The sequence below is a fragment of the Trachemys scripta genome, chromosome 7 (genome assembly GCF_013100865.1).
Source record: "Trachemys scripta elegans isolate TJP31775 chromosome 7, CAS_Tse_1.0, whole genome shotgun sequence".
In the NCBI taxonomy this organism is placed as follows: Eukaryota; Metazoa; Chordata; order Testudines; family Emydidae; genus Trachemys; species Trachemys scripta.
Genome location: NC_048304.1, coordinates 69,906,378 through 69,929,646, shown reverse-complemented (window position 1 = coordinate 69,929,646; position 23,269 = coordinate 69,906,378). Strand labels below are relative to the sequence as shown.

General features: G+C 42.2%; 1 protein-coding gene across 1 annotated transcript in view; it reads right to left on the bottom strand.

Annotated features, from left to right (window-relative positions):
• Positions 1–23,269, bottom strand: part of SH2D4B (SH2 domain containing 4B) — a 109,208-nt gene that overhangs the window by 35,106 nt on the left and 50,833 nt on the right. The window contains exons 5-6 of the mRNA XM_034776436.1: positions 15,519–15,729; positions 10,771–10,898 (exon numbers count right to left, since the gene is read on the bottom strand). Coding sequence (XP_034632327.1) covers positions 10,771–10,898; positions 15,519–15,729 — 339 coding nt within the window. The remainder of the gene's footprint in view (positions 1–10,770; positions 10,899–15,518; positions 15,730–23,269) is intronic.

The window sequence follows — 23,269 nt, the reverse complement described above, 5'->3', positions numbered from 1 at the left end:
AGGGCTGGGCTGCTAACACAGGTTCAAGAATTAAGGACCCCTGTGTCCAAAATTAAGTCAATGGATCTATGATAGATTACAGGAGATGAGGATCCAGGCCCTTGAATGTGAGAATGGAGATTCATTTGGCTACATAATCATGTATAGACTCTGCTGCAGATGCAATGCCCACTTTGCAAAGGAGTTCTTAGCATGGTTGTTGGGGAAACTGAGGAGAAAGCTGTGCTCTCAGTCTCATGAGTTATTGCTACTTTTCAGGTTGAACTTAAATGCTCAGACGTGTCTGCAGCATAATTTAACCCAAAGGAAATCTTCAAGGAGGCAAGTACACAATTGCAAACTGCTCTATTTATAATCAAATATTCTGGGCCTGTTTTACAATAGTAGTGTATAGTCCCAGAAAGATGCATGCAGAATTCAGTGGGCAAAAGGGTGGTTAACCTCAGGGCCAGAATGTTCAGTAAAGTTACAGACTGATTCACAAAGATACAGACTGATTCTGAAACATGATATGGCGGACGCAGTGGGCCAGATCCTCAGCTGCTGGATGGTAATCTGTATAGTCCTGTTGATTCAAATGAAGTTATGCTGATTTGTACAAGCTGTAGATCTGGCCCTCTATGTTTTTCTGAACTTATAAACAATTATGAGCATGCTAGACCTAAAAGAGGCAGGAGGAGGGGGAACTGACCTCTCCCAAGGCTCCGTCAGGGAGAAGAAGGGGAACACTCCCTTTGCTTTTAATAGAGGAGGGAGTGGTGTGCTCCCCTCCACACACACACAACCCCCTTTCTCTAACTCCTGGCCATCACAAACACACACAGAAAGAAGCTGCATATCTAGGTTAGCAGTCAGCAAACTCACTGAAGTATCTTCTCTTTGTTTTCAAATCATCTCCCAGCATCTAGCTCTTGTGGTGACAACAGGTTAAGTGTCGCAACCAACTGCTACTTGAGCAAACTACAGTTGGAAAGCCAAACCACCGTCCTGTTTCAGCCCAGCCATGTGCCTTTTCTCTGGGTGTCACAGAGCACAAGTGATCCTACTGAGAGCCTGTTTGAGAGTAATTTTGGCTTAGCAAGATTCGAAAGCCATCATTCCACAGGAGCTGTCAGACGGATAACTGCACAGCTTTTGCTTGGAGGCTGGATCAATAGGGCTGTCATCACAATGCTTTGTGGAGTAAGGGGAAAGGGCCAGTCAGCAGACCACCTGCAAGAAAGCTGACTATAGTTTCTGGGCTTTGATTTTACTACAATATTTGCTGTGCTTTAAATGGGAAATATGCAAAGAACTGTAACTATTTTGGGGTTAAATACTGATTGTTCAGTCACATTTTATGTTGAGTCCATTTGTAAATAGCTTATAAAGAATTAGTAAATGATTAGTATGATACAGATATAATAGATGGGTATATGCATATCAAGAGAAGGCATTCTAGATGTTTATAAGCAACTATTTTTATATTGGTTTGTTTTAGTGTAAAAATGGCACCCCTGTCATACTACATGTCCAATGGTTGGAAGAAACTTCTATCAAGAAAAGTTTTCTTCTCCTGGAGTATGTGTTAGAGCTTTGTCCTTGCTTTTTATCTTTTTTACTTTCTCAAAAATGAATGAAGTCCTTATATTTGATTTACTCTAAATAAATGACCCTCTTGTAATGTACTGATTAGTTTGCACACATTATTTCCAAACATGACAGCAGAATCTATATAGTCAGTTTCAAATTACTTTTGTTCTTTCTTCTTTTTGCTTTGCTTCATGTTTAAAAAAAAAAAAATGGTCCAGTGCTGGATACCCACCATTACCAAGTGAAAAAAAATAGTTTGATGCTACCTAAACCTTGGAATGACACAGATTAGTTTAAAAGAACAAAACAAAACAAAAACCCTTCCTATACTAAGGCAGTTCCTACTTAGTGCACCTAACCTGTTTGTCTCCTAAACTTTGAACACGCCCCACCAGGCAAATATCTCTCTACATCTGTGGTTACATTTGTGTAACGACTTATTTTTAGCATCCAACATCTGTCCAGTAAAGTAATCTCTTTCTAACCACCATCTACTTCTTTGGTAGATAGCACTTGAGTCTCAGTGAAACAGAAAGCAAGGAAGATTACCTATTGTGAAGGGACAGGGAAGCCTATTTTCACATTAGCAATTAGCCTATTCACATGAATTATTCAGTTACCTCACTCTCTCATTTCAGAGCAATAGCTCAGCGGCTCTTTTGTGCTTCCTCTTTCCCTGCTGCATGCCACAGCTCCTGTTACCTCACTTTGAAACTCTGCTCTCCTATAAGGGGGACCAGGGTCTAAAACATTTCTTCTGTTTGCCAAGAACTTCTCTATGCTGACACTTTTGAACCATAACGGCACTAGAAAAACAATCCCAAAGCCTTCCAAAGGACTGATAGACTAAAACCATTATTGAGAGCTAAGTGGAGTGACATACTGCCAGAAGTTCTCATCTTTGAGAGCCAATCAAAAACACCTCTGGTTTCCAGAGTGAAAAGTTGAGAACTGAATCAGAGTTGATGAAGTTGTCAGGTTTTCTTGTCATATGTTACTGGAGACTAACCAGGCTTGAAACACCCATCATCAGCTAGTGGTAGCCCTCAAGGAATCCAAAGATTTAGCACATATTCACCACACACTGTGCTGTCCTTGAAAAATACAGTCTGTATGAGCTAGTACCTCATATTTTAGTTAGATGGCTGGGATTGATATAGCGATGCCAAAACTATAGGCCATCTCCCAGTGAATACAGAGCTGGAATCACATCACTATCATTATATAGTGAATCCACTCATGGTCCACAAATACATAACCTTGCAGGGGCATAGTATCTCTTTTAAAGATACACAACATAATATTCTCATGCTTGAGGATTACCACTTAAAGGGTTTGATACAAAAATGTAGTGGTCCCCAGGAATTCCCCATCAATATCTTCACCAAACACTAGTCACATAAATTTTCCCAGCCTATGTCCCATTTCTGTGTACAGCGGTACCTTTATAATACATGGGAGGTTATATACACCATACCCTACCAAGGCAAGATGTACATTCATTCCTATATGCTGGATTCAGCAATGATGAAAAGTGCTGAATTGTCAGTCCTGAAGTGGCTTGTTTATCTATGGAAAAGGAACAATATAAGGCAACAGCAATACATTCTTCCCCGTCCATCCATGACAATACACCTCAACCCTGTTTAAGAGGAAGCCCCTGGAGGGACAAAAGAGTGATTCAGTCTCCAGACTGATTCAATCTGTGGTCTGTGTGCTAAGATTGCCAACAAGGGTGCCATTTAGTACTAATTGCAATAATGATTTTGGGGATATAGATCAGTCCACTTGGAACCGGATTTTGAAACCGAACAACCACACTGAACAACCATCCCCCCAGGTAGAGTTTGTCCCATTCACAGAGACCTGACCCAACAAGTCCGTGACTTCAATAGGCTTTGGATAAGGCCCTATTCTCCCTTTTTTTCATCACGTGCTCCTTAACTTCATTTCTATGTAAACAAGCTGAGGATCCATCTGTGACGGGTTCAGTCACAGAGACCCCTTTGGGAGTGACACCTGATGTGCTGAAATTACCTCTGAGCCTGTTTTCCCTGCCAGTTTGGGACTACCAGAACCCTGCCTTGTTGAGCCAGACATGCTAGCCTGCTGCACAGACCCAGGATCCGGTCACGCCCCCAAAGCTGCAGGCTTTAAGTGAAAACAGCTCTGCAGGTTACCTGGCTCCAGCACCCAGACACCCAGCTCCCAACGGGATCCAAACCCCAAATAAATCCGTTTTACTGTGTATAAAGCTTATAGAGGGTAAAATCATAAATTAGCCACCCTCTATAACACTGATAAAGAGATATGCACAGCTGTTTGTTCCCCCAGGTATTAATCAGTTACTCTGGGTTTACTAATAAATAAAAGTGATTTTATTAAGTATAAAAAGTAGGATTTAAGTGGTTCCAAGTAATAACAGACAGAACAAAGTAATTCACCAAGCAAAATAAAGCAAAAACAGACAAATCTAAGCCTAATACATTAAGAAACTGATTACAGGTAATATCTCACCCTCAGAGATGTTCCAATAAGCTTCTTTCACAGACTAGACTCCTTCCTAGTCTGGGACCAATCCTTTCTCCTAGTACAGTCCTTGCTAGCAGGGCTTTGGAGCTGTGCTCCAGGCTCCGCTCCAAAGCCCTGCTTGCTAGTTCCAGCAGACATCTCAGGTGGAACTAGGGGTTTTTTCATGACTGGCAGCCATCTCAGGTGATAACTATGGATTTTCTCATGACTGGCCCTCCTTGTCCTGCTCCACCCCCTTTTATCGCTTTGTCTCTCTGGGTCCCCACCCCTCCTTCTAAATGGAAAAGTACCAGATTTAAGATGGATTTCAGTATCATGTGACATGGTCACATGTCCTGTGAGATCCCAGCCTCCATTCTTCCTGGGCTGACCCACACATACACAGGAAGGTTTGCAAATAAACAGAGACATTTACAGTTCATTGATTCTGAAGTACCCTTAATGGCTTCCACTTAATATGTTTACATCAGTAATACAATCCAATCTTATTCTCCTAACTCCAGACATAGAAATAATACATGCAAACAAATAGGATGAACACACTCAGTAGATTATAAGCTTTGTAATGATACCTTAAAAGAGACCTTTTGCATTAAGCATATTCCAGTTACATCATATTCACATTCATAAGCATATTTTCATAAAGCATATGGAGTGCAACGTCACACCATCCCTCTGTATTCTCAAAATAGCAAATCAAACAAGCAAAAAGCAGATGAAGTAACAGATAGGAAAATAGATAATTCACATACAAAAATTCCATATCTCCACTGGGATTTACTTCATCTCATCCTAACATGTTCTGTTACTTATTAAGTTTCCCTCCCTTAGAGAACCAGAAAGTGTGCTTTATGAACAAACAAGCACACTGTATTTATTGCTGCATAAAGTCTTGATCAAATCAAACAGCTAAAATACTTGTGTGTCTCAGAAAATGCTCATTTCAATAGAAGCAACAAGAAATCTTGCTGTTGCATCCTATCCCTGTGGCAGTGTTATTCTCAAAAGAAAACACAAACGCTCAAAAATGTTAGACATCCCGTACTGAAGGAGTCCAGGCTGCAGAACCATCCTATCCTGTCTACTTACATCTGACAGTGTTTCTTCCCACAAACAACATGGGAGATGAAAGCCATTAGAGAAGGAATTCTTGATCTGAAATCAGAGGGAACACCATACTTTTGGGCTAAAATGTCTCTTCACCAACTCTCACGACCTAAAGAAGATTCCCTTTCAAACACCTATTGACTGGACAGCTCCTTCAACTCAGCTCCTTCACTAGTGGCATATAATAGATATAAGACAATAATGTGTTGATAATAGTGATGACTAGGACATGTCCTTCCTATACTTGTGAGAGCGTCCATTGACATAATGTAGGTAGATCTGAATAAGCCATCAAGGACTTCCGAATCTTAACTAAGGATGGGATCATTTTAGAGTCTGGCTCTTGTTTGCTAAGTGACACTTGAATGATTTAAGAAAATCTTCTATATTCAGAAGTCAAACTATGCATGATCCAAAATGTAGGGTCTGAGAGTCTGACCTTTCCCAGAAATAACAAGTGACAAGCCGATTTTCATAGGAAAAGAGCTGCATGCCTAAATGGAGTTTAAACAGAAGGAAGGAAAAAACAAGACAACACTGCAGACAAAGGGCAAAATATTAGTATATGTTTCAGCAATCAGCATCCCTCATTACAGCACAGGACAGTTAAGTATTAGGAAGGTAGAGGCCCATATTTGTGTTGCCAAAAGGAATTATATTCCTGGCCTATACCATATATTTGCAGCTAACTGACAAAAGACGTAGATGTATGTGATAGAGTTTGGTAATACTCAGCAATAGATGGGAAGAGGCTGATAAACTTTTTCATTTTACTTTGGCATGGGTTGCACTGAGGTTTGAAAACTCCCAAATCAAAGCAAAACTCAGCCAAAACAGCCCAGTTTTACTTGTCTCCAGCTGTGACCCATGTAAAACAGCTTTCCATCTGAAACCATAAATCCCATTCAATCCCATAAAAACCAAGATTCACTGATATTAGCAAAGTTCATCCTGAAATGCAAATTCATAACAAGTTTCTTGCATCTCTAGAATCGAGCCCAAGAAGGGATCCTAATATTGTGTCCTCGGAGCCCACATTCACTGATTAGTTGGTATGATATCAATTGCTAATTATGAAACCCAGAACCTTTAATTTTCTGGGTTTAAGTATTCAAATAATTTAAGTAATTTTTACAACTACCTTAAGACTATTGTAAATGGTGTTGTACAAATGAGAGTTAGCCCAGATTATCAGTTGAACCAAGATATGGTCAGGATAGCCAAGAAGCTGGTTCTGGTTCCTTGATATTCAAGCAGCTCCAGCAAGCTGAGGGCCCTGAGGAATCATACGCCAGTTGATGGCTTCGCTTCCATTGGGAAGTACTTATTAAGTGGCTTTATATGCTGTCAGGAGGCAGGGAGGAGCAGGTGAATGGAGGCAGTGACCATCTTTACTCAAGTCAGGCCATGGCTTCAGTCTATTGATAACAATGGGAGATGGCAGCCATTTTGAAAGAGGGCAGTTCTTGTGATATTCTCTGAAGGACCATATTTTTCTGCCTCTCTTGAAGGAGAATAATAGTGTGGAGGGGCCCTGAATCCTAAACATTTCTTTAAAACACAAACGTGCACAGCACCAGATCTACTCAAGATTCATCTCCCTGCCAATTTCTGTAGTCAGACAATGTCTGAGCTGAGACTTTTTAAAGAGACTTTTTACCACTAATTTTAACTCACACTAAATAACAGATTTCTTTTTAAAATATTCCAAAATTCATTCTGTCTCCAAGGAGGAAGTGCTGTAATTTTGGGAAAGGACAAAGTGTATTCTACAGACAAAGAAAAGCTGAATCCCTGCTTTCAGTACAACACACAACACAGTCTGAACTATGGAGCCACACCTGGCACCTCCGTGTTAAAAATAATTTTGCAAGAAATCACTGCAACTTCTTGAACACAAACTGGAAAGATCAATGAATGTTACCTTAAACAAATTTTCCATGTGTTGGGGTATTAGATTAATGGTATTTCTACTCTATGGAAAAGGAAAGAGACGCTTGGAGCTGAAATTGATGTTTTCTCACAGTTACTTTTGGGAGCGAGGAAAGAAACACTGGCTAGAGATCTTAAAAAAGGTTTTTCCCATTTACTGCAGATGTTGCCCTATGGTAAATCTAACTAATAACCCATTGTATATTTATAGCATTTTTTTATCTGAAGATTGTACAGAACATGCAAAGTGTTTACTGTATCTATTTTAGAGGAGGATGAAAAGTGAGACAGAGAGAAACATAGGATGACTTGCCTAAGGTCAGCCAGCTAGTTAGTGGCTGATCTGGGAATACAGCATGTGACTGCTTAGCCCTGAGCTCCATCCAGTAGACTAACGTTCTCCCTGCTGCAGTATTTTATCACCTTTATCTCCCTCCTTCAGTGCTGGAATGGCAAAAAGATGACTTAGCCAGCACCAAGGATCTGGCCCAACTTCCAAATGAAACTGGTGGGGGAATTTTAGATAGACAGAATGCCCCATTACGCTGCACTGCTTCACACCCTATGAAAACCCACTGGAGGAATTAGAATTTGCATAAGCACTTGGCTCACCTAATTACAAAAGGTGGTATATGTGCAGGACTCCAGTGTGAAGACCGCTGATCTTTATTAGATTTGGGTTTGTGATTTTATTTTTAGAGTGAAGGAGCCTTCATTTTCTAGTTAGTACCAATAAAAAAAATGTTACCTTTAAATTAAAATTTAAAGATACTGACTGGACTGAAGTTTTATCTTGGCTAAGAGACTAACGGTCACTTCCTCAGCTGATGTAGATCAGGATAGCTCCATTTACTTGAGTGGAATTACATCATTTTACACTATCTGAGGATCTACTTTCAACACTGCTCTACCAGATGATCATACTCCATGACATTTTACCCTTCTTTAGCCCACTTCATCCAAGGATCTCAAAGCACTTCAGATCTTTTACTGAAGCTTCACAATACCCTTGCAAAGTATTATCCCATTTTATAGATAGGGAAAATGAGGAATGGGAAGTTCAGGGACTCATTCAAGGTTGTGAAGGATCTGATCCTACAAGTTCTAGGGACCCTCCGCTGTCATTATAGTCAAGGCTAGCACTCTCAAGAGCACTTGGCAGGTTCCACAGTGGGCTCTGTGCCAAAGTAGCTCTCTCTCTGCTTCGTTTCAGAGTCACACTCAAAACTCCTTTAGGTCTTTTACTATAACATGTTGATGTTTAGCTTCCACCATTCCAGGATAATGCCATTGAACTCTTCACTCTGATGAGGTGTGTTGTGGGAGCCAGCTGGACCTGGACACAATATTCACAACGTCACCCAGTAACAGAGTACTCGTTTGGTTCCCAAAGTTTGTTACAAAATTTGGAACTCAGACGAAGTTTGCTAAAAGATTCACAAAACAACTGAGCACACCAGGCCCGATTTTAGCTTCTGCATTACGATCACATGAAATAGGGTGGGAGTTTTCATGTGAAACTAGATGAAACTTGAGGATTTTGATTGAGTTTCACTTTGACAATATGAACTTGTTCACACAAGTGAAAAGGTACCAAAACAATATCTGCATGAACCCCAGCAAATTATTGTTTATATTATCATAGCACCTACGAGTCTCAATCATGGATCAGGTCTCTATTGTGCTAGGCATGGTACAAACACAGAATAAAAAGACAATCACAAAATTGCTGTGCTTTGCACAGCTCTAAATATAACTTCATTATCTTTGTTGGGTGGAGAAGCAGGAAGAAACTTTTCTCATGATAAGTTTTGTGAGCTTTCAGTGCATAAAGTCACACTCCCATTGACTTCACTGGGCTTTGCATCAAGACTTAGATGACTTGCACAAATACATGTTTGCATCTGCACATGTATATTCATGTGAATGAGCTTCCCTCAAACACTGGGGGGAAAACCTTGCCCATCAGATTGTTTGCAAATAGCAAATAAGTGGGGGTGACTGACCTCAAATAACTTTATTCCTATGAATGTTCACAGATGCTTTCTTGCAGAGTTAAACCAGCTCTACAAATCAAGAAATAAACCATTAAGTCGAATGTTTGCTCCTTTTACCTTTCCATACACTGTAAACTACAAAAAATACAACTATTACATTAACTAACTCTTAGAGACAGCCCATGTCAAATACACCTCTACCTCGATATAACGCTATCCTCGGGAGCCAAAAAATCTTACTGCATTATAAGTGAAACCGCGTTATATGAACTTGCTTTGATCCGCTGGAGTCCGCAGGCCCGCCCCCTCGGAGCGCTGCTTTACCACGTTATATCCGAATTCATGTTATATAGGGCCGCGTTATATTCGGGTAGAGGTGTATGTGTATCTACAGGCCGATCTTTCATCTGCATCACTGCTCATAAAAAATGGAAATGTATAATATTTACAAGCTATCTACTTCTTTCTTTTTGTTTGAAGCACCAAGCCATTGAAAATAGCAGCTAGCTGCTGTGTTCTAAAATATTTAAGTAAAAACTTATGTATAGTGAGAAGGATTTGGAATCACAACCTGGAGAGAGACAAGAGCTGTCCATAATTGTATTTCTTCATTTCTTGCTTCTAACAGATGATTAGTTGAGATATGATTCTCCATATCCACTTTTAACTTATTTATGCCTTGATAGGCAGGGAGTGAGGGAGGCTCACCTGTCAAAGAGCTCTCAAGGAAAGTGAGGGATTCTCTAAAAACACAACCCCATAATAAGAAATGACAATTGGGGTCAGACAAAGGTCAGGCCCAGCACACCTACTATAATGCTCTAATTCCTAACATTCAGAGGAAAAAAGTATTGTGACTTGGATCTAAAATACATTCAAGCTCATAAATAGAAGTCTTTGTGTCAGCTATGCTTTATACTAATGGCCAGAATGCTTGGTTCCCATCTATATAGTTACAGCAAGTATAAACTATGTTTGTATAACAGGATGAAAATGAGATTAGCGTGTGCGCACGTGTAATCCACACACTTTCAGGCTGTGGTGTTCTGTCCCAGCTAGTGACACCAAGACCACTTAGAGAGAGATTAATGAGTTTGCTCTACTTAGCCTTAGCTCTACTTAGCCTTAGCTAACAGCCAGTTGGCTTTTAGCTCATGCTGTAGAGGCTCATGTACTAAACTCCAGGGGTCCCAGGTTCAATCCCGCCTGCCGACGACCAGGGTCTGGCAACATTACGCGCATGCACACACACACACACCTCTCCCAAATGTTGTTCCAGACATTCATTTATGCAGTTCAGGTTCTGATAATGCTAAGAAATAGGAGGACAACTGGTAAGTGTCACAAATTGGACTACAAAACAGAGAAAAAGAAAATGGGGAAGAATAGTCTCTCTATGATGAAAATAATGGATAGACACTACTTGTCAGACAGCAACCAGTTTTATACCAACCTTTGTGAGGAAGGTGAACAAGATTACTCCCGACTAGAGACGCGATTGAAAGTAATTAATTGTGTTCTTTGCAAAAAAAACAAAGATAAACAAAAAACTAAAAACTAGATCCCACCTCTTCAACCCAGAATGTGCTTCAGGTTCAATTATATGAAAAAATAAAGATAACTGAATTACCATGAAACCAGGGCGCTACAGCATGGGTGTTCCTCTCAAACCCAGCACGTCGTGGAAGCTGCTCTTCCTTGAACCAGCGAATGAGGATTTCTCTGGAAATGGGTCTAGAAGGACGCTCCCAAGCTTTCCTACATTTAAAATACAAACAATGGGAGATAGACGTCATGCAGCTGTAGTACAAAAAATAACTTGCACCATGTTCATAGAGTAGGGGGAACAGGGGCTAATCACTACAGTTCACTGGGAATTTTTTCCCTCCCACAGCAAAAAAAAAAAATTTTTTTTTAACAAAAACAACTGTTTTCCCCCACTTATTTTTTTTTATTTCATTGAATAACCAGATTTCTTTTGGGTAGGGAAGGTGGGGATTTGTTTTCCCATAAAAATCCAAAATTTTTGACAAAACAAATTCCATCACTAAAACGTCAGTTTTGTCCAATAGCCATTTTCTGACAATAAGATTTAATGGAAAATGTTCAACCTGCTGTATTATTCACTCTGATTTCTTTTAATTTTTCATAGACAAAAGATTATTATTTACTACTTTTTACCTTTTGTGTGAATCCCCTGCATGTTAAGCCAGATTCAGCCATTGTGGCTGGCATGCCTTGACCACAGGAAAACATGAAGAGAAAACATTTCTCTGGAATGTCTCTCTGAGGTGCTTTTCCTTCCCCCTACTTCTACTATTGCTCCACAGGTCCTATGTCCCTACTTATACATCTTGTAAGTCTTCAGTTTCTGTTTGGCTCACTGCATTTTTCTAGCTCTCGCATCTTGTGCTCTGCCTATAATGGAGCTATCATTTAATGATCCATATTTTCAGGCAACCTGAGTAAGTGCTGAAACTAGTATTGTTTTGAATTACAACTCCTTCAAAATCAGGACATCACCTGGGCAGTCACAGAGAAACACTACTATAATCTACCAGACAACCAAAGCAAACTAGATCCTATAGTACTCGATAATGATGAGTTTGCCCTATAGTGATTGGAGGCCATGCAAGAGAATACTGGGTGCTCTTGACATCTGATGGATATCCTCCTCAGGGTCTGGGTCCTGCTTCCACTGAATGGCAGTTTGGCTGCTGATTTCAACAGAAGCAGAATTAGGCCTTTAGTGTAAATGGCAGAACATCTAGGGTTGACCCCAAAGAGTCTCAGTTCAAGTGGCAAGACAGAGACCTAAGTCAGAATATCAGTCGGATATGCCCTAAGGCTTGGTCTACGCTACAAGATTTTACCAGTAAAACTTGCCTTCTGTTGGCACATCCTTCCGCGCATCCATTCTCAGTTTTGAGTGCTGCCAACAAAACCCATTCAAGCTAAACCACCTCCCCAAATGGCATAAATCCTGTACCAGCACCGTTCCACCAGTACAATACCTGTGTGGATGCTGCATAATTTGTACCTCCAGCAAAAGAACCACAAGGCCCCTGGTCCCACAGCAGTGAGTGCTTTTGTCAAATTTTTGAACTCTGCTGCCTAGGGGAAGCTTCCCCACCCCTTAAAATACCCAATATGTTTGGAAATTCCTCTCATCCTGCTAGCCCACCTTTGGTATACTAGAATGTAGGTATTATTCCAGGTAAAGCTATAGCTAAAAAAAGCTCAGGTAAACCACATGCTGCTGCCTGGTCCAGGAAAGAATTCCTGGATTTCATCAGCCTGTGAGAGTAGAGGGGTAGTGTAAGCATCTACTCAAGAGATGTGGAACTGCTGCAGAAATAAAGATGTTTATCTGGATATTGCAAAGGCCAGAGGTACAAGAGGGACAATTAGCACTGTCTGGCAAAGAGAGATGAACTGCATCAGTCCTAACAAAAGAGAGGAGGGGACAAAAAATCTGGTGCTGTCCTCAAGAACTGCCACTAATGTACAGTTAGACACTGTACTGAGTGGTGACACCATCACCACCCCACAAATGACAGTGGACACCTCACAACATCTGGAGAAAGGCACCACAGAACTGCAACATGACAGTTAGCTTGTTTAGGAGGGGGATGTGATGTTGCAGAGTCCACAGAGAGTCAACAGCTCTTCCACACCCAACTGAGCCTGACCCACCTGAATCAAAAGATGGAACCCAGTGAGGAAGGGGAAGAGAAGGGGAAGGGTCCCTTCTGACCTTAAAGTCTATGATTCTATGAAAGGGAACTCCAGTAGATGAAATATACTGCTGCCCATTTATGCATGCTTTCTTCTCAGGGCCCCAAAACCTTCTGGATCCCTCTTCCCCGCTCTGAGAGTAGCCTCTGAACATCTTTTATAACATCTGGTTTGTTTTAAGAGCATGCAACTTGTACAAATAGATACATCTTTGCTAAAAGAACACAATAAACAACCAATTTTTTTCCCAAATACCTATTTTTGTAGGCAGAAAAAAAGTAAAATAAAAACAGTGCAAACACAGAAATATACGCAAACCAATACCAGAGTGTTCAAATTAAGTACATGGAAAAGCTGCTCTGACATTATGATAACAGAGAGAGTGCATGCTATCCACACAGGGAAGAAAGCAAACTACACATGGAGGCACAGTTAATTCCCCCAGATATTGCTGCTTTTAAAGATTTTATATGGGTGGCCTAGACAGCTTACCCACTCGTGTATCCTAAAGTCCAGAGCTCACTTCTCTCTGATTCTGTTTAAGAGTGAAAGATAAACAGTTCCCACAAGGCTGTTTGGAGTCCTGTTTAAGCATGAATTAAAAGGGTTGGTTTTATAGCAATTTTCTGCCTAGGGCCAAATCATGAAATTGCTCCCAGTTGATTTCTACACAACTACAGTAGACAAAGTGAGCATGGTAGGGGCAGGAGGAGAAAAAAATTAAATACAACCACACAGATAGAGACAAACGATGATGAGTGAAAGGAACAAAACGCTTCAACACAGAGAAAATCAGCAGGGAAAAATAGACAGGAAAGAAGGATGAAGGGAGGAAATAAAAACCCAGACAAGCTTTCCAAAGAACATAGAAGGTGAAAGAAATAGGAATCTCACACAGAAATAACATCATTTTACTGTGACTTTAGACAGCCCTGAACTGAAGAGGCAGTGCACAAATTTGCACCAGCCCAGAATTACCCTCAGGAAGCACTGTGACTCACGCTCACCCCTCTAGAGATACTGTGCTAACCCCCTTTCCCTTGCTCAAGGGAGCAGTAATCTGCTGATGTCCACACCAGTAGCAGATTACAACACACCCCCTACATGCTTAGCTGCACTGGCCACCTCACTGGAGGAACAATACTTTGACTCTGCCCCTTCTCCCTCTGTTCACCCACCTGCCCTCCCCACCCCACCCCCATATGGGGAGTACACACATACGAAGTAGCTGTTATTCCTATGCATGCAGATCCAAGATCTGGGTAGCCTGTACAAGGGTTTAAGGAGAGTTCTTACTCCCCTGATTCCCTTCAGCAGGTATGTAGTCTGAGTCACAATCTAGTCATACACAATGACAAAAAGATGCCTTAAGAGATAAGAAAAACAAACAATACCAAATTTTAAACATAGATATGACTTGGAGATGGATAAACAGCTTTGGACAAGGGTTGAATAAGGATCCAAACTTTTTTCAGGTCTTCTCAGCCCTACTTGTGAGTAATTCACACCAAACAACACCCAATTCTGTAATAAATAACTCCATTTAGAAAGCAGAGAACTTCAGGCTGAATTATAACCCCTAGTTTTTGAAATTTACTATCTTTATTAGTGTGTTTATTACTTTATTTCAGAGAAGATTCTTTGATGTAAGTGGTTTGGAAAAATAAAAATAATGAGAAGATTGTTTTGACAAGTGGCTTGATGGCGAGTGTAGAGATCCCACCGCATTTCAGACAGAGCAATTTTGATTCCTCAAACTGGGAATTTAAACAACCCATCTGCAGTGAGTTTCCGTATCTCACATAACAAGGCAAAGAGATTGCTTGTCAAAATAGAACACAAACCCCAAGCAGGAGGGGACTGAAGTCCTTTTGGTGCTGCCGGGCTGCCAGACATCACAAGCACATTGACTAGTAATCACAAAACTTGGCAATAAAAGGGAAAATAAGAGTTGAATTACTCTTTCTTCCCTGAATGTGCATTATTTTTTAAACTTTACCACCTTGCCCAGTTCATGTTATCTTGTTCATCTTACTAAGCCTAATTAATAATGTCAGACGGCAACATATATACCCACAAGGAGCGACTGATAAATTTCACAGCAGATGGGGTGCTGTGTTGGATTGTTTTTCACTTCTGGAATCCACATGGTTTACGAAAGAGACAGATGAAGGATCAATAGGTTTAAAAAAAACCCTCAGAAGACCCCTGATTTTGCCATCAGAAAACTCAACTAAAACTTAGGAGGTTGTCCCCTCTATAAAATGTGTCAAAGAGCACTTGAGCAGCAGTTATTTCTAGGCTGCAGGGCTAAGGTTTGCTTGAGAATTTGTTTGATTCTCTCTCTATCCCAGCCTTGCATTCTTATCAAATCATTGACTTTTTTAAAGACCCATCTTTTTGTAGATGCTAAAAGAGCCTTTTAAAAACCAAACACCATTTAACTGACATTATGCACTCAGTGCATTTTGATCTTTTTAAAACATCCCCTTTCTATTCAGGGTCAAGAACAACACTGTGGAGAATCTCAAATAAAACAAAATTAAATTAAAAATATAAAATCAAATAAAAGAAGCACTTGTTAAAATGGCCCATGAATGGAGGATCAATTTTTTTGAGTCACCTACAATACAAACGAACCTGGCTGGTGTAGTGAGCGTCATTACTGGGCTAGGACTGTTGCTGTTCAGCTTTATCTCTGGCTCATTATTCAGGCTGGTCCCCTTGAACAGGTTACTCAAGCCAGCCACTTTTCCTTTCTGGATGGCTCGTAAGGATTGCCGTCGATATTCATCCCGGGCCCTGCGTGCTTTGTGGCTCCTTTCCTCATCTGCAGCCTTTGAGCGGCGCACTGGGTGGGGAAGAAAGTCATTTGTGTTTTAGAAATATATTCATGGCTCTCTACCCTTTTCTTTATAGAACAATTATCTACATTCATTCCTCTCTATTACCTGATTTTAAAAATATTCAGATTCCAACACACAAAATACCACCAAAGGATTGAAGAATGGTTTGGCTAATGTCCTTTGCAGTTGTGTAAAATAAAGGAAATCGAAACTCTTATTCCACGTCATAAATTCACCATGGCCAGGGCTGGGCAGGAATTAATGCTCTAAATTCCAACACTGCATAGTATATTAGGCATGTGTCATGGAGTCACTGGGCCAATGCTCTGGAACTACTCCATACAAAGCCAGCCAGGACTCTGGTGTAGCATGCCTCCTCTCTCTGAGCATACTGTCTCCAGAGCAATAACCTTACACAGCTTTGACCTTCCTGGGTCTGACCTTGGAGCATTCAGCATCCCCTTCCACACCGTGTGCTTCCTGCAGTGAGTCCGCCCGGGTGGGGCTCCTGGAGAAGCCAGAGGGCCCTGCACCCCAACTCCTTAGTCAGCAGTGACTGTCAGTCAGTGTGTAGAAGAGAAAGGTTTATTAGTTGACAGGAACACAGTGTAGAACAGAGCTTGCTATCACAGAAATCAGTGACTTTCATCCACGTCCATCTTGGGGACTCCTGGGCCAGACGGCCTAGACTCCCCCTCTTCCAGTCCCCCAAAGCAGACTGCCAAGCTACCAGCGATCCAACCTCCGACACCCCACCTGTGGCTCCTCCTCCTTCTCTTTGTCCTGCTTCCTGGGCAAAAGGTGTCACCTGGTCACACCTCCATCCTGGGTCTCAGGTTACATACATGCAGACAGCTGGGCAGCCTCACCTGCCCCGAGGGCCTCAGCAAAAATCACACATCCAATTCCCACCACCAAAATATTGGTGCAGTACACAGGGAAATGGAGGTACACACAGTATTAGTATAGGACAGTAAGACTCACATGCAACATAATAAGATGAATAAAATCCCACTTCGTCACAGTATGTCATAGGGATACATGCCTCTGAGGCATCAGGTATGGACCCACAGTTGGGGAAAGCATACCAGGCTTGGACACTGAGACACAAGTGGTCCAATCTCAATGGTCAATCTTTTGAGAATGGGTAGAGTAAAGGTTAATAGCAATAAACCATTACAAGGCATGCATTTGATGCCTGCTTGGGCTGCATTATGAGAAACTCAGTCTTTGGCTTCATGACTTCAGATACCAATGCCCTGTTCAAGCAAAACACTGAAGCACATGCTTAATTTCAGCACATGAGTAGCTGGATTCAATGGGATTATTCACCTGGTTAAACAAATGATTAAGTGCTTTGTTGGATCAGAGCTCAACAGCATACCGTTGTAAGACTTAATGCTCTTAGATTACGGCTCCTTAAATTGAAATATTCTTTAGAATAATATAAAAATAGTTTGTGGGATACATGCAGGGTATCTTTCCACTATGGAAAGCAGTTCCTAGGAGAAGGATCACAGAGAATACTAGGCTAAAGTTTATAAACACCCTTTCCCTACTGTTTTGAGTATATTAATGTTTTTCTTTTTAAAAAATAAGTTCCCTGGGCTCTTTGATCCCTTCTCCAGCCCCAAGTGCTACGCTGCCCTTTCACCGTCTGTGTGAGTCCCAGCTGCCTGTCACTTTCAATACACTTGGTGATAAAAACTAAATTTGGCATAAAGAACGCTTCCAATTGTGGGGTTTTTGTTTGGCTGTTTTTCCTCTGTCTCACTCCCTCCCTCCCCACCACCACCACCACTTTTTAAAAATAGAAAATGGGTTAAAAGTGACAGAAGGGACAAAGGACACCTTGTGCTTTGGTAAGGCAGTATAAAATTTGAGTCTCAACAACTCGAGAACCAAGCTGTGTAGTAGGGGTATGTCTATACTGCATTGTACAACCAGATCTGTGGCACCTGGGCTTGTGGACTTGGTATTTCCGAGCCCACTCCTGAGCATCCACCCAACAGGGTCGGCTTTACGAACTGCGAGGCCCGATTCGAATACCCGGCAGTCCGGGGCTTCAGCAGCACTTCGGTGGCAGGAGGTCCGCTCTGGGTCTTCCGCGGCACTGAAGGACCTCCCCCACCGCCGAAAAGCTGCTGAAGACCCAGAGCGGACAACCCCCCGCCGAAATGCCATCGAAGACCCGGAGCGGAGCGCCGCCGGGTGAGTAAAAAAAATTTAAAAGATGCCTAAGGCGTGGGAACGGGGCCCTCTGAAGCGCGGGGCCCGATTCTGGGGAATAAGGGGAATCGGCCTAAAGCCGGCCCTCCCACCCAGCATTGTAAAACTTGATTTACAATTACTGGACCCAGGTCTCAGCTATGCTATTGCATCCATACTGCACTATGCAGACCTTCTGACCTGGGTCTAGCAGCTTGATCTGCACCCACACTGCAAAATGACTGGGCTTGGACCACAGTTTCAGTGGGACTCAGGTTCTGACCCACCACCCGTGAGCAGGGCCCTAGGACCTGGGTTCTGATTGCTTGTTGATCTGGGTCACACTGATTTGCATGTGGACAGACAGGGAGGTTGCTCTCAAACCTGAGTCAGAATTTGGGCTTTGCAGGTAGTGTAGACATACCCTAACAGAGTCCTATCCTCTGTGGATTGTGGCAGAGGGGACACATAACCAGAGGGGATGAATAACAGATTTTTTTAAGTCAGTGGCAATTTTGAAAAGTCAAAAAAAAATCATTTCCAGGTTGAATAAAATGTTTCATTTCAGCAAAATCTAAACGTTTGGCTTCAATTTCTACCATTTTAATAGGTTGTGGATTTTAAAAAAATAAGGACATTTTAAAACAAAAGGTTGTCTCAAATAAAAAATAGTAATGTTTCATTTTGAAAATGTCTAAACATTTAGATTCTTTCTGATTGTCTCCCTCAAAATGAACAACTCAGCACAACCGACAAGTTCAATAAATGATTTAGTGTTGCTGAATCTGCATTTTTTTACTGAAAAAAAAGTGGGCTGCACTAGCATATAAAATATGCATATCCATAATCTGGAATGATGAGGCTGCTATCCTTGGCTGAGGCCACCAGAGACAAGACATCCATGACTGAGGCCTCCTGAGCACTCTTCATTTCGAACTTGTGTGTTCAAAAGGTCAGAGTTAAGAATTTCACAGCTGTTTCATCACTGTTTTACAACTGGGATAGTCCCATAAAGCAGAAGCTATTACCACCATCACTAGTGTGAGGTTAAATCAGTTACCTGCCCAAAATGAGAATGTTTCCTAAAATTATGAGATCCTAGAAACAAAAGGGTATAATGAAAATGGTTTTGTTACCTCAACAATAGAGGATATTAACTGTGTCCACTAGAAGTCTAAATATTTTTATTCTTATCACACCTTTCTCTCATAGTACTTTCCAATGGCTGCTAGCCCTATTGTCTGCAATATGTTGTTCACTTACTCTTAAGAAAAAGTGTTCCCCTATCAACGAATAGAGGAGCAATACCCTTTCAGCCACTGCAATGCACAGTATACACATATTTGTTCTAACTCCAAGAGCCCTCTTCTAAGCCAGAATACTCATGGCAGGATTGATAATTGCTACTGGAGGCAATAGCTTGATTCTTTAATATTTGCTTCGCTGGATGTTAAGGGTTTGTTTTGTACTGGAATAATTTGCCTGCCTAAAGATATTTATGTCTCAAAAAACATCAAAATGGGGCTCAAGGCACTAGAAAAAAAAGTGAGTTGATAAATGAATACTCACTGTGCAGTTCTTAGTGCATACAAGATTTTTGAAAAGCAAGGAAGGCTCTGCATGTGTAGTACATAGTTGTGTATGCAGCACATACACTACCTCTTCTCCCTCCGCAGTGATACCTGTGACTGGCAATGCACGCATGCAGGTATTCTGCTAGACAGCCACATTTCATGAGGCTGCTTGCCTGCTTCAGGTTTTCACCTTGAGGTGAAATAAGCATAAGTATATATTGATTTATGTGAATTATGGAAACACTCAATGGAGCCAGGAAATAATAAAAGAAAGAGCAGACCTTGCAAGAAAATCTATAAGCAAACAAGGGACCAACGAATGTCCACAAACTTTGGAGGTTTAGTAACATCAAAGGGGTGTGCTGGAGTGGAAGCAAATAAAGAGATTGGATTTAATAAGTGATCCAAGAAAAATTATCCAGTTTCAGTCTGGTGCTTTCATCTATACACTTGGTAGAATTACAGTTTGGGTAAATACTTTGGGTCTATCTAAAAATTCATCCTGAATTTTCAGCTGGGTGGAGTACTGAACTACTGCATACTATGGAAAACAGAGAAACAGTTTTCACTGTTCACCCTACAGGTGAAGTGATTCCTATATATAATTTGAGTGGGGCAACAGTATTACTTGGAAAGCTTTTCTGTTTTATCTTTAAGAATATGAGGCACAAAACACTGGTTGCTCTGAATATGGTCATTGTCTTTGTAATAATGCCACCAGCAGCAATGAAGATAAGTCTTAAGTGCAATGCTGCATGGTCAGTAAATAATGTTAGGGAACAGTCATCATTTGTCACGGTTGTATCACAGCTAGAACCAGAGTTCTGAATACAGTAAAGAATCTTGAGTTCTCTAGGGTCCACTGGTATAGACATATTGGACTTCCCTGGATAGCCTGCCTATATCTAAGAAGAATGGCAAGAAAAAAAGCAAAAGCATCTACATGCTCCATTTCACTCAGCCATAGACAAGTACTTCAACAGAGATGTGTCTACAATCCTTACTTTGCTTAATACTTCTATATCGGTAGGGGCCAGTAACCTAGACTACATTTTCCTGTTCATATAAAGATATTGTAACACTTTTACCATCTAGGGAGTTGCCCTTTGTATGAAGAGTGGCATTCTTAAGCAGAGTGGCATTGTTTGGAATGGTTTAACATTAACATGTCTTTTCCAGAGAAACTATGGTCTCTGACTGACAGTTCTTCCTCCCTCTTATATTTTATCACATATATTCATAGTGACACCTGGGCTGAATTCTGTCTTTTTGTGTTTTACAATTGTCCTCACTACAGATTTCTTAACAGAAGTAACAGAAAAACTATACAGCAATACACATGGACTTGCAGGGCCTCCTACTGAACATTCTGTCAGTAAGAAAAAGGCACAGTTTTCCCTGTCTCACTTCTCAGTGCAAGACAGGATTTAAGCCTCCCAACACCCACAGATCCCTGAAAAAGTTGCCAGAGGCTCTATGTCTTTATAATTGTTGCAGGAGCTGTACTGTCATGTTGTCCCCAGCTTCCACTGACCTCCCTCTAGGGAATCCACCGAGGGGGAGAGGGAACTCACAGGAGCTAATGATCCAAGGTCAGTGCGTTAAATTTATTCCTGGAATACTCAGGGCCAATGAAGGGAAATGAAAGGGTGGGGAGAGGCCATCTGTGGTCCCACCCTCTCCATAGCTAGCTGACTCAAGGCAGTCAGCAGGACCATGCAAGTCATGGGGTTGGTCCTCACCTTGCTGTGCCTTTCTGTGCACTCAGAATGCCACTCATGGAAGCATAAGGGTGCATTTGGCCCTGTATCTCTAATACTTCTTGTTTCCTTGTCCTTTGCATACAGCTGGGTAACTAAATCCTTATTCTCAGTGCCCTACCTGACTGTTGCTTCTCCAGCTCTTTATGCTGGGGTCAAGACCAGCGCAGATATTGTCATGCTGAATGCCTATACATGCAGCAGCTACAATCTCTGCACCACTTGTTATCTTTCAGAACACATTGTAGCCTTCCATCTCCCACCCTGTCAATAGGAAGGCAAAAGGAGCTTGGATGTCTGGTATTATTCATTGTATGAATGAATTATTTTTCCTGTTTGACTGTCCGGAGATACTACAGGTTGTGTATTTTTAACACCTCTCTGCCACTGTGCTACAGGTTGTGTATTTTTAACACCTCTCTGCCACTGGGCATAAAATCATCCATGGTCAGACTAAAGGATCTATCTAATAGTCTCTTCTGGCCTTAAAGTCTCTGAATCACCAGCATAAGTTGGCCTCTCTCTAAGTACACACCTGGCCACGTGAAGATGCGCACACATCATCAGTGCATCCCCTTGTGTTACGATACAATTGTGCAGAGCTTTTCTCCTCCAGTACCTCTGCAGGCCATCTGTCTTTATACATCACTCAGCCTTCCAGCTGAGAAGCAGGTAGCCCAAATCCCTTCCTGGGTAACAAAATACCCAACTGAACATCCAAATAAATATCTAAACAAAAATTTCTTCTACCCCTGTTGGACGGCATGAAGCCCTTTGCTTCTTAGCCCCTACTCCTGAGCCCTAAAGAGCTTCTCTGATGCAGCTTTCTCCCAGCAGGTTTTCCCTACTGCCTCCCCAATTTGGGGACTCTGGCAGCTTCCCTTAGGGATCTTCCTGCTACTTACAGGTCCTCTCTCAGCCCCCCTGCCATAGCCAGCTGGCTCCCTTTGGGTCTCTTCCAGCCTACCTTCCCCAGATCCTCCCCAGAGAGAGAACTCCCCTGGCTTGTCTCTCCTGGGTCTCCTCCTAGCCTGAGCTCTGTTTAAACAATCCTCTGCCTGATCTCCTGCAGCTGGGGTCAGACATTATAATTACATCTCCATCACACACAGCTAGAGGATAGCTGTCTGGCTACAGGCAAGGCTGACCATGGCTTGCCTTAAAGGGCCAGCCAGCCTGTGACAGACCCTCATCACCATAGTCCCTGAGCCCCTCTCCATTATTAATGGATGCTATCCTCATATCTTCCCTGTGAAGCAGGGAAATATTATCCCTATTTTACAAACTGGGAACTGAGGCAAAAGGGTAGATTTGCTAAGGTCACACACAAACCTGTGGCTGAACCAAGAATCAAACCCTGGTCTCAAGAGTCTGAGTCCAAGTTCACCACCCTATCCTTATCCTTCCTATTAGGTTACAGTATTGCCAGAAGCAAGGGAGGGCACATTCTCCTTCAACTCAGGTGTGATGGACAAGAGAGAAAAATCTGCTCTAGGGTTACCATATTTCAAGTTACCAAATAGAGGACACTGCCAGGAGGTGGTGGGGAAGGAGTTGGGGAACTGGAGGAGTGTGTGTGTACTGGGAAGGGGTATTTGGAGGAGGTACAGTTGGGAGGTGCTGGAGGGGGTATTTGGAGGGTGTTGGGGGGGTGTTTTGGGTGCGGATTTTGGGGGGTTTGGAGGTGGTACCTGCAGCCGCACACTCAAGGTGGGGAGCAGTATCATGCTCCCTGTCACAGTGGCAGGGCAGCTGGCACAGTCCAGGGACACAGTGCCAGCCCGTCAGTCCTCCCTGCAGGCCTCTCCCCCACCACAGGGTGGGGAGCTGGAACTTGGCCCTCTCACTCCTCCTATCCGGGCTCTGAGGCCCTGCGGCGGGATTGACTGCCTGGCTGAGAGGTGCTTACCTGGCGGGCCAAGCCAGGGTGGGTGGGATCCGGCAGTCAGGGCCGTCCCTAGGGGGAGGTGGGGCCCAGGATATAGGCTCCGAGTTTCTATTCT